The 16,308-nt window shown below is 37.3% G+C and overlaps 1 protein-coding gene across 1 annotated transcript in view; it reads left to right on the top strand.

Moving 5' to 3' along the window:
* LOC136255297 (hemicentin-1-like) overlaps positions 1 to 16,308 on the top strand; it is a 239,616-nt gene that overhangs the window by 221,298 nt on the left and 2,010 nt on the right. The window contains exons 21-23 of the mRNA XM_066048025.1: positions 4,445 to 4,610; positions 4,660 to 4,718; positions 6,371 to 6,852. Coding sequence (XP_065904097.1) covers positions 4,445 to 4,610; positions 4,660 to 4,718; positions 6,371 to 6,852 — 707 coding nt within the window. The remainder of the gene's footprint in view (positions 1 to 4,444; positions 4,611 to 4,659; positions 4,719 to 6,370; positions 6,853 to 16,308) is intronic.

The raw sequence follows: 16,308 nt of genomic DNA, 5'->3' as shown, positions 1-16,308 counted from the left end.
ACAGCATCCACTGTACAAGTAGCCAACAACTAAGTTTCCCACCATTTTAGATAGTTTTTAAACCGATATTAGGTGCACTACAAAATGGGTGGGAGGTGGGGGGGCCTGGAAGGTGGGCAAGATGTTGTTCAAAAATTGAAAAGTTAAGCATGGGGATGAATTAGGCCAAGTTTTGGGCCATTGAGGTCTTAAATTTGGCTACAATGAAAGGAAATTGGCAGCAGAGGTACGTATTCAACACCACAGAGCTGTACAGCCACATACAGTCATCCCCATGATGACCAGAGCTCTATTAAGGCCCCACACCACATGTACAGATCACCACTGGGCTTGGAAAAAGCAGACAGCAAAACCAGACCACTCAAGTCTAGCTGATTTTAATTGTGGAATTAGATAGTTTATTCATGTAGCTTTGTGTCCTGGGTGAAAAATCAAATCTGCTGACATGAGCGATAAGACCGGTTTTCTCAGACTGGGTCACATATTTTCTTTACCCTAATTTATCGATAGTTAACCAATACCCAATTGTAGGTCTCTACAAGTTGCACTTGTGCATACTCCACTAAAAGTACAGCTGGTTTTAAGCCAATGTTGTGAGGTTATACACTTACCTCAACTCGAAGTTGATGATCAGATAAGAGAGCTAAGGCTCCAACCATCACTGTTTATAATTGTGATTACCACAGAACATACGCAAATTACCTAAGTACATGCCAGAACCTTTAACACCTGCCCTCCAGTGCTACTGCAGCATCTGAAGCTGAATGGACTAATAATCTGTTGGCCACAGCCCATTACAACTGATTTCCCATTATGGTAAAAACAACTAATTATCGGCTTCTACCGATTACCGATCCAATAATCGGTACAACTCTACTTCATATGATTGCTTCTTACATAATTCATGTTTCTGTAAATGGCCCTGGTATTGGTGGTACGATTACTTGGCACATGTTGGTTAAGAACTTTTACACCAATGTAGGTCTTCTCACAACAACCTCCCCAAAATCCATTAGCTGATATGTCAAGGCAAGTGCCATTGTCAGTGTTTGAAAAACTAGAATGAACTGCTCATCTGTGACTGGTTGTAAATGCACTCAGACAGTAAACTAGCTGTCAAATCACAGATCTCATTGTGACAAATTGATGTAAAGCCACCCTTGGAACATGTAAAAGAATGTTCAACAGTGAGCTTAGTTCGACAAGTACAATGTTGAGGGAGCTTGGCTGAATCCCATCCATATCTGAATGCAACAGCATCATGGAAAGCAGTTTGTGAAGGGTGAAATTGTGCTACTGCAATGGAAGGACAAGTTAGCCAATTTGAAGCTCCTTTTGCAGAAGCCAATTCATTGATGTCTTCAAAAAGATTGTAATGGCTCCTTCTAGTAAAGTGACTCTGTTGGAAGAAATCATGGAAAATTTCAAGTGGTAAATTTCAGCTTTTATGGAGAATTTTTCACCTAAATAATCACTTGAAAGGGTACCAGACTGAGATAAAACAAGGGATTGGAAAGGCTTAGCAACTTTATCAGAGGCCGAAAACTCAAAGTCACACATTCTGATGGGGTTGATAATACCCATACCACTAATTTGGGTGGGAAGCGCCAACAAATCTCATTCTAAATCACCAGGTAGTGAATAGCCAGTTACTGCAGGAATAAAGGCATGTCTATTGCATTCCTCAAGTGGTTGAAAAGGTCATCCACATTAGGTACAGTACAAGTAATAAATAGCCATTTGCTGATGACTCCATGTGTACGTTTTTTCCTTTGACCTGGTCATACGAAAGGCCTAGAAGACAAAACGTACTCAGCAATAGATTTGCCTGTTTATGGAGAACCCTAAGTTACATCTTGGTAGAGGACTGTATTTGTAAGATATGATCATTTTATTAAGCACCTGTAATTTATTCTCACTGTACATATTGATTTGTCTGCTGTTGCCACTTTGTATCACTGTAACTTCGAGAGTTCTTGGCTTCTAGAATTTTGGCTATCTAAATAAAGAGAATGTAATAAAATAGAATTTGAAAAATGCACTAACATATGGGGTTCTTGCAGATCCAGGTATGTTTGCATTTTGCTCACCATTTATCATTCCATTTAGGTTAAATTCGTCAGCCAAGTATTAAAATAATATGGCCATGGCAGACTCACCGAATGCCAGCACTGCAGTGTGCTTATGCCAGACTTGCAGTATTGTTCTACAGATGCACACAATTTACATTAACAGTATAGAGTAAACCACCAATGTTTGGCCACCTGGATTTTTTGGACGCTCATGCTCAGAAACTATAAAACTTATTCTCTTGAATTTTGCATCATTGTTAGCTTAGATGCTTACTAATCAGCACACCAAATTATGTAAGATTTCCTCAAGTACTGTATTTTTGACAAGGCATTAAGTGTATGTCTGAATCACATGACGTTTTGGCCAAAAGTACCTATATTAGGACCACACTTCACAAAGCACAGGGAATGCAAAGATTTAAATGCTCACTCAAGTTATGGTACTAATAAGTTGAATTGCTGTGAGAAACCAAGATTTAAGTGAATAAATTGAGATACTCTAATAAAGTAGTCAGGATTATATCAACTACTCTAATAGAACAGTCACTTATAGTTGCAGTGTAAATTCCATTCAAAATGCTTTCGTACTGTATTATTCTTCAAGTGTGAATATTCCAAGTAAAAAAATTACTGAAATAGGGTTTGCTTGCAGCTTTTTAGCAAGTGTTCTGACTCTGGGTGTACAGCTAGTTTGAGAGCAGCCCAGCTACAGATTGTCATAGCACACTCAAAATGATTTGCTTTGATGTTTATGGTGTCAAACATCTGAAATCATATAAAATTGCTCATAAATTCCATCAGCAGTTGTAGTAATATGCACCAATGAATGACCGAAATTTGATTGGCCTACATGCATTCATAATATCTAAGGCGTAGCGTTAATTTACAGTATAAGCTGATACTTGGTGGGCTAGACCTTGAGTGACTACCCTAGCTACATGCATAATTGCATATAAATCTTTATATTCCTGGTGCTTTGCGAGGTGTGGTCCAAAAATAGGTGCTTTTGGCCAAAATGTCATGCAATTCAGACATACACTTAATGCCTGGCCAAGCACACAGTCCTTGAGAAAATCCTACAAAACTTGGTGTGCTAGTTTATGAGTGTCTAAGCTAACAGTGATGCAAAGTTGTATACTTTCTGAGTAGCTATGAGTGTTAAAATTTCTGGTGGTCGAACACCGGTGGCTTACTCTAGCTAGAATCAAGGACTAGAACAGTAGAGCTTATTATACAACAACACTAACAAAGCTGGTTACATAATATTAAAGATTACTTGCATAACACAGAGATTAAATTATGAGTGCACAGTAAATAGAGTTTTACTGTCACATGAGTAACCATGTGTATGCCAATGGAAGAAAGCAGATCTTCTTGACGAGACAGCACACGGGTGGAAGAGAGTAATTCTTCTTGAAGAGACGGTACAAACTGATTAGCTACCTGCTGTAACTAGTTACTCTTTCTGCAGCATTACTTGGCAGCCAATCCAAATAGGTCTACGGTAGCTACTGCTACAGTGCTTACTGTAGTCTGTAACAGGTCAAGCCAGTAGCTAAGTGACTGAGTTATCGGTACAACAAAGGCATTGCAACAGGAGGCCTCACAGCTGGCAAAACTGAGCCAGTGCCACCACCCAACATCATAGATGAGTCCTGTGTTGTTGTCTTGCGTGATGTTATCAAGTAAAGTTAGCTATCATGGAGCATTACTGTAGCCTTTCTGTATCGACGTGGGTCACTTGAGTGCCCCTCACACGCGTCGTACGTGTAAATGCAATGTTACCTGTGAGCTACGCTATATTTTCTCAAGTGTTTTATAGTCTGTCTATTACGTTTTTTCTTATGCAAATTTAATTATCTAGAGAAACCTGAAAGCTACTCTTCATTTTCATTTTCAATATGCCCCTTTTCACCCTGAGGGAATCTGATTGCCAAATGTAAATACTTCCATTCTGTTGGTTTACAGCACACAATGGTATTCACAACACTTAATGAAGAAATCGCTTCACCGATATATTGAAAGTGGTATGAATAAAGCACCTTAAAGCAAACCTTAACTACTAACCTGCAAGGTTAATAGTGATGCTATGTACAGCCTTCATTTTCTTATTATAATTATATATAATTGTACAGACTGCTTTTGGCATAATATTGCTCATGAGGATGCAGAAATACAAAGGAACAAATATTATAAAACAAAACCACAGAGATGTTTTTCAGGAAACAATTTCAGGGAATTAGGCAAACTCACTGGCTATGGACATGCATCTGGTTTAAAAATCTGTTGTAATATTAGTAAGTGATTAATAGACAAATCCTCAATTGTTGTATCTATACACTTTATCAATATTTATTATACTCTCATTGCAGGTTAATTATACTCCATCTGGTCAAGGTTCAACATTGTCTACCAACAGTACAACTACAAGTATCACACTCAGTGACCTGGTCCCTGGTGTAGAGTACTCCATCAATGTTACAGCAGTCACTACTACAGGAGGGAGGATTACTAGTACAACTGTTACTGCTACCACTTGTGAGTTTGTCCTCTTTGTTTACGCTAAACTTTATCATTTTCACTTTAGTATCCACAGCTTTATTTCAAATAAGACTTAGTCCTATTGGTGAATGTCTTGACTGGATAGTAAGTGAATGATCACATACATGTAATCTGTATTGTTGTGTATTGTGGGTACCACTTGTAAGTTGTGCTCTGTTGGTCACTTGCCCATAACCGATTTGTGGTTTTAGGTTTTAATATTGCAGGTTGTGTAGTAAAAAGTGTTTATAAAACATAAAACTAAATCCTTCTAATCAATCATGTACTAAAATACTTTGTATTACTGTGTGCTATCAGAATTGAAATCTATTTTTAATATCAAACTTATGGTAGTGATGTGTGGTAAATAGTGCACATGACCCAAAAGTGATCACTACTTGTTAGTCATTTATAAGATTGACACTGTATCAATTTTGTAACTCATCAGCTAGGTGTTGCGCATGGAATTTAGAACTATAATAATCTTTTACAAGATGGAAATCATTTCGGGAAAGTGTCTGTGAGTTTCTATGGAGTAAAGCACAGTTATTGCTCTATCAAACTATTAGACTACTGTTGTTGATACAAGCTATTCACATACTATCTTCATCACCTTCTCAAAACTTGAGTAAATTGACAAGCAAACAGCATAATCTGTCATTACCAGTATATGAAGCAAGAACCACAGAGCTTCACATTTTTCTTAATAACTTGATCTACAGTGTATATGTACTATAAACCCTTTAAATTTGGTAGAGACATCAAGCAACCATAAACCTGTCAATTCATTTTTTGACATTTGCTCTATGCAGGAGTTTTAGCTAATGATGAACGATACTGTTGTGCATTTTAGCACCTTTCAATGTTGTTATTGTTAAAGGAATGCGTAGGATTGTTCTATCATCTGAGAATACTAAACGTTTAGTGCTATGTTGTATACTTAGCAATTTAAACCAGCCCATTATCTCAGAGTTTAATACAGACACAATACTGAAGTGGCTGGATTTATGCAATGCAATATGTTCAGCTACTATTACAATAATACAAACTATCATATGAACCCTTTAGATCGAGACTACATTGTTCACAAATTGATTTCTCAATCATCCTTAACAAGCCCAGTCAGTGCTTGCATTTACTTAGTTTAAGAATTCATTTATTAATTCTAGTAAAATTTATACAACCATCTTGAAAAACACAAAGAGTTTACTACTGCAGACATGGGTATTGAACATCATCAGAATAAATACAATAGTCATAATAATAAACAAGAAAACTGGAGAAAGTTTTGGAAATAGTGCTATTTGGTACATTCCGAAGCATATAATATGGATAGGTAGCTGGAGCCTATCATGCAGTGTAAATTCTAGTTATTAAGTCATCCACACAATTTTCAAGGACTGGCTTTTGCAAATTATAACTGTAGATAAGCAAACACTAATAACAAATTACACATATTAGGTATGTAAAATAACTACACTACTTAACACATGCTTGTGATATGCTGTTGAGTTTTGGGTTAATGTCAGGTACTGTATGAAAAATAATCTAAATAATTGTCCAAACCCTGTGAAGGCACAGGGAAGACCAGCGACAGTTGTCACATTATAACAGGCAAGTAAAGTGATAAAGGCACAACTTAGTCTAAGTGTTTGTTATAATTGTGACAAAAGTGCCTTCTAAATGCTTTTATGAGTACATGGCTGCATTTTGTTATTAAAATATATGCAACATCATTTGATGTATACATATTACAGATAGACAGACCAAGCCAAAAGCTGAGTGACATATTATCAACGGTGATGCAAGATATAACACTAAGATGCTCCTGTGCTTTTAATATTGTTGATGAAAGCTTTAGCTGTCGAGGGTCTAAAGATGGGTTTGAAGACACAGTTGTATTCAGAGCAAGAGTTACAATCCAGGGACCTATTGCTGATGATGTTGTTAATAATATAACAAGTTGGATACAGTCTTCACCATCAATATCTGTAGCAGCAGTTACTCTAGATGTAGATCCTAACTGTCCAGCAATGCTTGATTCATTCAATTCACCTGATTGTGTTATTGTCACAGAACAACCAACACCATCTCCCACCAGCTCTTCATCCCATAGCTCCTCATCCATTGGCATAATAGTTGGAGTGACAATTGCAGTAGTGATCATTATAATGCTGTTGATAATTACAGTGGTGCTGATTGTAATGTATCATAGCCGAAAGGCTAGTTACAAGTACAAGTAAGTGAAATTGTATAATGTAAATCTGCTAAAGTTAAAAACCTTTGCGTTTTATCTTCACCAGCAAATCCTTATTAACAATGTCTGGATCTGGAATAAACAGTTTTATCCCTATGACATCAGAGTTGATTTTTCACCAAGAACACAAAGCTACATGAGTAAACCATTAATCAAAATCAGCTGAGCATACAGTGGTCTGCTTTGTGTCAAGCCAGTAGCTAGTTGTACAAATGGTAATGGGCCTTAATGGAGCTCTGGCCTAGCTGTATGCAGCTGTACAGCACCACAGTGTTGCGTAAAGACCTGCATTGTAAATTTACTTTCATTTTAGCCATTTTTAACACCTGAATGGCACATAATTTGGCCTAATTACTTCCTACGCATTCCTCTTTCATTTTTGAAGACCCTCTTGCCCTGTCCTCCAACCCCTTCACTACCCCTATTAGAGCTTGCTTGATACTGCCAACCTTGAGATAAAACTATCTGAAATGATAGGAAACTAGTAAGCTTTTGACTATTTGTACAGTGAATACTCTAGAAGGTAATGAATTAGTGTAAAACATTCGAAAATGTGGTACACATACTGTATCTTCAACCGTTGTCAAGTTACAACACACTAAATACTTAAAACTGGCATTTCTCAATACTTAAAAGTAGGTTATAAGACCAGTTTTTCAAGACTAGGTCTATTTTTTTTAGAATTTAACAATAAATCAATGAGTCACATGGCCAAGATAATAGAATGAACTTCAAATAAACAACCATATCTGCAAGAATCCCACATGTTAGTACTATTTTGTATTCCAACACCATATCTAGGTGTACTGTTGCCTGATACATTATTAGAATGATATCCTTGTGTTGGTTATATCAAAGACTAGATACATATCATTAGCCATATATATATAAGTTTAATAATTTTTCAACTTTTATGTGCAAACTACAACATGTGACCAAATCATTCCAAATCGCACATCAGGCAAAATCGAACTAACACCACCAGTGGATAGCTACACTATCGTACTAGCAGATTTGACCTTCAGTACTACTCAAACTACTGAAGGCTGGTTTTAACAGATGTTTTTCTGGGTGGTGTGGAGAGCTCAAATTGCAGTTTTAGTCCTTGTGAAGGGCCTGGCTTGGCAAGAATCAGTGGTTTACTGGAGGATAGCCTGATATTGTTGGCCAAACAATTTTTCTGTTGATTTTGCTACTTATCAGCCACCAAGATGCCAGCACAGCCCTGTAATCTCATGTATGGACTTCAGTCATGGTCTACCTCCATTTTGAAGTCTATCTCTTCTCCACCCCGCCACCACCCCTTTGTGAGCACTCTTGTTAATATTTGGCTCATCTAATTGCTCAGATTTTCAAACTTATTTGGTGGGAAACTCTACAAGCAGCTACAGGTACTAGAAGTGATCTGAAAGGTAATATGTCAATGCGAATCTTGTGGAAAATTTCATATGCATGCATGCGGTCCTTAGCAAGTTATGCTGACTTAAATTCTTTAAAACAAAATTTCTAATGTGCAATTTGGAATGTTTTCCAAACTTCAGTCCCAAATATAGTCAAGGTGATAATTATATGATTTCTATAGCTTCATGTGGTACCCTAAAGTTCTGAACCTCTTAAATGAACCATCTATAAAATAATGCTGGTGCATTATTACTACTTTGAAGCTGGTTATCCACCTGCCTACATCGCCACACAAGTGCAGGAACAGAATCTGGATGATAAAACTAGGATGCAAATTATATCAATGCTATTGATTCACAAAATAAGTGAAATCCTCTATGCAAAAACAGCCTGCCTGCCTGCTTGACGCCTTTAGTCAAGCATAGCGGAAAAGTAGCTGCAGCTACAGCCCTAATTCTTTCGCAGAAACGTTTCTAGTTCACTTAAGAAAAAACCTTTGGTATATTGATAAGCATACAATGCTTGCGCTATTGTCTTACCTTTTATCCTCCTTTATCATGGCCATCAGTCAAGGTTCTACTGCTGAGTGTTAATAGACTACAGTACGGCTTCCATACCAGTGTATATTACATCAAACTATTCGAATACACAGGCTCACGGCGAACTATATAGCAATGTGTAAGTCAATAAATATAGTTTATTTAGTAACAATGTTAAACCGAGTTGGTCCTGCTTTACAGATTATTCGGGTCTGACCCCACATGCTAAATTAAACTGTGGACGTGTTACTACACTTCATAGCATAGCTCTGCTTCTTTTGTGAGCCATGCCCACTTACGTAAATTACTGTCTGTAGATATATGCATAGATTATCTATGATATATATGGTAGCCACGTCCATTCATCAGTGTGTAGGTATGCACGAATCCACACCCACTTATGTAAATTATTGTCTGTAGAAATATGGTAGCCACGCCCATTCATTAGTCCATAGGTATGCACGAATCCACGTCCATTATTGTCTGCAGGCTTATGTAGAGCCACGTCCACTGATCAGTTGTTATTGTATGAGTCATAATCTAGTATAATAGTGCTGTGATTAACTCAGCAGCTATTTAGTGATTATGAGTTTGCAAAAAAACTTCACAAACAAGTATAAGAAAAATTTTGGAATTTTAAATTAGATTAGGGACAGTGTATAATGCTGCAATAAAAAGTACTGAAACAAGTTGGATCGGCGTAGTACGTAATGTCCAAATACTGTAAAACAATAAGAAGTGAATATCCCTACTGTGCATTGAGTGTAGCACAGTAGGGATATTCACTTCCTATTGTTTTACAGTATTTGGACATTACATACTACTCCGATCCAGCTCGTTTCAGTACTTTTTATTGCAGCATTATACACTGTCCCTAATCTAATTTAAAATTCCAATTTTTTTTCTTATACTTGTTAGAGTTAATGATGCTTATATGTGGCCCTTGTATGTTTGAAAAATTACAAATGAGAAAATCACAAATCAAAAAAAACCAAATTTTTGAGTGTCTATCATCTCAAATTTGCTGTGTGGCCACCCTACCTGGCAAACTTCTATAATGCAAATGTAGAGTGCCTTGGAGATTGAGCCATGGAGCTATGCTTGTGTGAAAATCGCATTTTCTTTCTTCCTGTCAATATACACAGTGTGGCATGCCAAATTGCACAATACACTACTGTGTGTCTTGATTTGGAAATTTATATTTAGAGGTCCCAGGTTTGAACCCATGGTATATAGTTAAGTATCCTATTACCGTAAATTGGGAAACCTTCGTTCGAGATAATTTAGTTCAAAAATAATTCAATGTTTTATATTTTCATGGAAAGCGCAAGCCACAAAAATATTTTACCAGCGAATTTTTCTCTACAGCGAATAATTTTGTGTTCCAGGAATGAGCATGCAAGATACGATAAAAGTTGATATATGGGTAGCTGTGGTACAATAGATTATGGCTGTACATTGAACGGACAATTGTTATGGATACCCAGCTGTGACAAAGGTCAGCCTCGACCAGTAGCTAGACACTAATCATTTACACTATTAATATTATATTAAATTTACGGCTACAGTGGCAAGCAAACTTATTCTGGTAGATATTGGAACCCTGATGGTAGGCCAATAGTCCTTCTTTTCCAACAAGGTTTTTTTTTTTCAATACAAAGCCACTCATTTGTGGAATTCCTTGCCATCTGATATTAAAGAACTTCATTCATTTACAGATTTTAATGGCTGTGCGAAAAGCCTTTTTTTTTTGTCAACTATGACATGTAATTCAGTGTTATTTGAGTACTTGTATGTGTGGGTGGTATAATAATGTATGCTATTGTCTTGTTTTGTGTTATCTTGTATATTCGTGTGTATGCTGAGTTAGTTGTTGTTGTTTTTGTATTGCTCCAACAAGGAGGAATGGCATTGTGCTGATTGTTGTGAGTATAAAATAATAAATCAATCAATTAATAAATCAATCATTCCTCACGTGCTTCAAATTTGGCTGCTTGGTTTTGATGGCTTGACCTCCAAAAAAAATTTTTGCAAATAAAATATTCAAGAGTGAAAATATTTCACGTAATGTATTCTCATTGGTAGAAGCAACCACGGAATATTCTTACTGTCAAATATTTCCCGATCTACAGTACTTTTAAACCATGAAGGGTTCATAACTAGGTAAGCACCCACAAAAATTGATGCTTACATTCATTCCTACCGATCCTCAACCACCCGGCTATGGAATTTACTACGCTCAGATGTTGTATACTCACAGTCTGAGCTGCATTGGCTAACTCATCTACATGCTGATTTTCAACTTTTTTCTGAAACTAGCTTACCTATAGGTAAAAAGGGTGGATTTAAGGGGAGGGGAAGTACCCCTCTCCTTACTCCTCTCCAAAATTTTTACTAAGTGTTAGCTAGAAATCCATGGAACAAGTACAATTGCATCTCTGGAATACGTGGGCAATGAAAAGACAGAAAAAGCAAGAAGGGAACAGCTAATTTCATGCAGGAATCAACAAGAGGGGTCAAAATTAAACTATATATTAGGGGTAAAACTGCTAAAAATTTAGATATTCTAATAGAACAGCCAAGTGCTGTGATAGAATAGCCAACTACTCCAATAGAACATCTATCATTAAGCTATAAAGAACAAAGACCAGAGTGTATGTGAAATTCAACACTTTTTTACCTGTACACTACTATTTCACTATTGTACCAAACATCCTGCCATTCAAGTGCTTAAAAGTTTGAAGTTTACACCTTAATCATAAGACATCAGTTCTTGAAAGTCTATTCTGCGATTAGAAGTGTAGTGGGTAATTTCATTTTTAGCACTACAAATTTGATACTTGGGTTGAAATTCTTTTTTTGCATTTGAAACATTGTAGAGAAACCTTAAGCATCTGGGACTACAGTGTCTAGGAGCTGTACCCAGCTTCATATATCTTAAAGTTTCCTATTATAAACATCGTGGTTTCAGAACAAACTAAATGTGCCCGCTTACATATCCCTTCTGGTCATTGCGAAGCTCTAATAACAAAAACTTATATATTGCATTTGAAAGTACATACAGTATGTAGGTGTACACATATCAAGACACACGGTAGTGTGTCGTGCGGCCCAAGAAGCCGGCGCGCCACACCGTGAGTATATTGACAGGAAGAACGAAAACGTCATTTTCACACCTTTGTATCTCGGTGATCATGTATCTGATTGGAACCAAATTTGCTACACAGTTGCCCGCCAGCCAAGGGAGTCTACATTCCAAATTTGAAGGAAATCGCTCCAGCCATTTCCGAGATACGAGCTTCCAAAGTTTCGTTTTTTTTTCTTCGTTTTTTCTTCTTCTTCGTCTTTTCGCACACTTGCAAAAATTGCTATAACAAACAAACGCGTACTCCGATCGCCTTGAAATTTGGTACACAGAACGGGAGTCCAAAGGCGAATCCTAGCATTAAATTTGGTACAAATCCGATGAATGGTTCAGGAGTTATGACCGATTATTCGCGTAAAACAAGATCGATTTGTTGTCACGCCTACAGGGTAAACCGCTTCATGGAATGAGTTGAAAATTGCTATGTAGATGGAGTAACCATCGTAGGAGTGCCTTTTGGTGGTTTGAAAGGAATCGAGATAAAGACCACGGAGATATGACACAAAACCCAACCTGTGTCACAATTACGCGATCGATTTTTATGAATAAAAAAGTATTAGTTTTCACGCCTACTAGGCAAACCGCTTAAAGCAATGAGCTGAAAATCGGTGTATTGCTGGAATAATCTTCATAGAAGTCCTTGCAGTAGTACAGAAGAATCGGATTACAAACCACTGAGTTATGATTCGAAAGCCAATTCCGTGTAGCAAATGCGAGATCGAGATACTCTAATAGAACAGTCACCCTAATAGAGCATTCGGCTAATTTATTTACTCCATTATAGAATTTTATTACATCACAAGTTATTCTGTAGGGAGTTCAGCTGCAAACAGTTAATCTTATAGACAGTTCAGCAAGAAGACAGTCACCATGTGGAGAGTTAAGCAAATATACCACTATAGAGATTCAGAACATTACAAGTCACACTGAAGAAAGTTCAGCTATAAACAAGTCATGCACTGTGTAGAAAATTCAGCTACAATTAAGTCACTCTCTAGAGAATTCAGTTACACAGAATTCAGCTACACACAAGTCACTGTGGAGAGAGTTCAGCTACAAACAAATTACCCTTTAGAGTGATCAGCTACAAACAAAACACTTTGCAGGGTGTTCAACTGCAACAAATCAATTACCTTTAGAGCGATCAGCAATGAACAAATCAACACAAATCTACCTATAGAGAGATCAGCTAGAAACAAATCACCCTGAAGAGAGTTCAGCTACAAAAAATCACCCTGTAGAGACATCAGCTAGAAACTAGACACAATGTAAGGAGTTCAGCTACAAGCAATCACCCTGTAGACAGTTCAGCTAAAACAAATCAACCTGCAGAGAGATCAGCTACAAACAAATCACCTTATAGAGAGTTCAGCTACAAACAGATTACCTGTAGAGAGATCGGCTACAAACAAATCAACTTGCAGAGAGATCAGCTATATACACACAAATCAACTTGTAGAGAGATCAGCTACAAACAAATCACCCTGTAGAGAGATCAGCTAGAAACTACACACAATGTAAGGAGTTCAGCTACAAACAAATCACCCTGTAGAGAGATCAGCTACAAACTAGACACAAAGTAAGGAGTTCAGCTACAAGCAAATTACCCTGTAGAGAGTTCATCTACAAACAAATCAACCTGTAGAGCAATCAGCTAGAAACAAATCACCCTGAAGAGAGGTCAGCTACAAAAAAATCACCCTGTAGAGAGATCAGCTAGAAACAAATCACCCTGAAGAGAGGTCAGCTACAAACAAATTGCCCTGTAGAGAGATCGGCTACAAACAAATCAACCTGCAGAGAGATCAGCTACACACAAATCAACTTGTAGAGAGTTCAGCTACAAACAAATTACCCTATAGAGAGATCGGCTACAAACAAATCAGCTTGTAGAGAGTTCAGCTAAAACAAATCAACCTGCAGAGAGATCAACTACAAACAAATCACCTTATAGAGAGTTCAGCTACAAACAAATTACCCTATAGAGAGATCGGCTACAAACAAATCAACCTGCAGAGAGATCAGCTACACACAAATCAACATGTAGAGAGATCAGCTACAAACTAGATACAATGTAAGGAGTTCAGCTACAAGCAAAATCACCCTTTAGTGAGTTCAGCTACAAACAAATCAACCTGCAGTGAGATCACCCACAAAAACGCACTTGTACAGAGTTCAGTTACAAACAAATCACCCTGTAGAGAGATCAGGTAGAAGAATTCACCTTGTAGAGAGTTTATTTACAAAGAAACCGTCATATAGAGAGTTCAGCTACAAAGAAATTACCCCGTAGAGAGTTCAGCTAGAAGAAGTCACCTTGTAAAGAGTTTAGCTACAAAGAAACCACCTGTACAGAATTCAACTACAAACAAATCACCCTGTATAGAGATCAGCTAGAAGAAGTTACCTTGTAGATAGTTCAGCTACAACAATTCACCCTGTAGAAAGATCAGCTAGAAGAAGTCACCTTGTAGAGTGTTCAGTTACAAAGAAACCATCATGTAGAGAGTACAGCTGCAAACAAATCACTCTGTAGAGAGTTCAGCTACAAAGAAACCGCCATGTAGAGAGTTCAGCCTCATACAAACCACCTTGTAGAGAATTCTACTACAACAAATCACCCTGTAGAGAAGAAGTTGCCTTGTAGAGAGTTCAGCTACAAAGAAACCACCATGTAGAGAGTTTAGCTGCAAACAATTCACCTGTAGAGAGTTCAGCTAGAAACAAATCACCCCGTAGAGAGATCAACTGGACGAAGTCACCTTGTAGAGAGTTCAGCTACAAAGAAACCATCATGTAGAGAGTTCAGCTGCAAACAAATCACCCTGCAGAGAGTTTAGCTACAAAAAAATCACCCTGTAGAGAGTTCAGCTACAAAGAAACCATCATGTAGAGAGTTCAGCTATAAAGAGACCACCATGTAGAGAGTTTAGCTGCAAACAAATCACCTGTTACAGAGAGTTCAGCTACAAAGAAACCATCCTGTATATAGTTCAGCTACATTTCAAGTCACCCAGTAGAGAGATCAGCTGCAAAAAAAATCCTGTGGGGAATAATGAGCATGTAATAAATATATGTATATAATTTGTATAATTACTAATAAAATCAAAAATAATTGAAGTACTAAAATTCTTCTTTAAATTCTTTTCTTCTTCCTGTGGTAAAGAAAAAAACACATGGGTTAAAAAAAGCCCCAAAGCCAGCCATAGGCCGGCTTTGCAGTATACAAATACAAAAAGAAGTGATATCTAATCAAAAACAGCCAAGCTGTAAAAAAAGGTGCGGCCGCCATAAAGGCCATGGTGAAAAAAAATGTGAAATCCAAGGTGGCGGCCAAGAAATGGCTGTGATGGTAGGTTAATGGTTACATTTTAATAACGGTAATTCAGGTGAATTTTGTGCCGCTTGGTCTTTGCACCAAATTCACCTGAATTGTTGTTATTAAAATGTAACCATTAACCTACCATCACAGCCATTTCTTGGCCGCCACCTTGGATTTCACATCTTTTTTCACCATGGCCTTTATGGGGGCCGCGCCTTTTTTTACAGCTTGGCTGTTTTTGATTAGATAGTTCTTTATCATCATAAAGACGAACATGCCTGAATAATTTTGGGAATAGTAGATGACAACTAGTTTATGCTGTGCTACTTCTAAAATCCAGGTACCCAGTAAACATTAGCTCTCTTTTGAATTAATCAACTCATTATGAAGTAATCTCAGTGTCTCACAGCATGCTGTAGCTTTGTTTATCACCTTATTTTGTAACAATACATGCAGCCTATTCTGTGGATTTCTAATCATAAACAACAAAAGTACACCATCACAATTTTCCAAAGAAGATGCTTTACAAAAGCTACAGAATTCACAGCCGTAAGTAATTATTGGTGAAAATAGATACTGTAGAAAACTCTTTGAAAGCAGATGCAACATAGATTCAGTCATATTGCAGGTTACAGTTTCATCTTTCAGCAGACACCTCAACTCTCACGCATTGCACGTGAGACACACACATTGGAATGTTGTCTCACGCATGGTTTTCTATCTCACATATTTCAATTACAATTCCCGAAAAATTAAGCTCTCACGTGATTTAATTATATTTCAGACCTGTTGGAAAAGCACTAAACAATGCTCTAATGGAGAGTATAACTGAAAACAGCTAAAGAAAGTGGCAAATTTTTGTTGTTTTTTTTACTAAGAAGCAACCTCACGCATGTTTATATATGTAAGCAAGTAAGCAAATCCCACTCATTTAACCTCAGGTCTCACTCTAAGTGCACTTTACAGGTTGAGGTTTCTGCCTCTAGTGTTAGTAGATTCAATGTACTCTGCTGACAGTTTTACAGCTCCTG

The sequence above is a fragment of the Dysidea avara genome, chromosome 5 (assembly GCF_963678975.1).
Source record: "Dysidea avara chromosome 5, odDysAvar1.4, whole genome shotgun sequence".
NCBI classification, from domain to species: Eukaryota; Metazoa; Porifera; class Demospongiae; order Dictyoceratida; family Dysideidae; genus Dysidea; species Dysidea avara.
The sequence above is the reverse complement of the archived record's forward strand: the minus strand, read 5'-3'. Positions and strand labels throughout refer to the sequence as shown.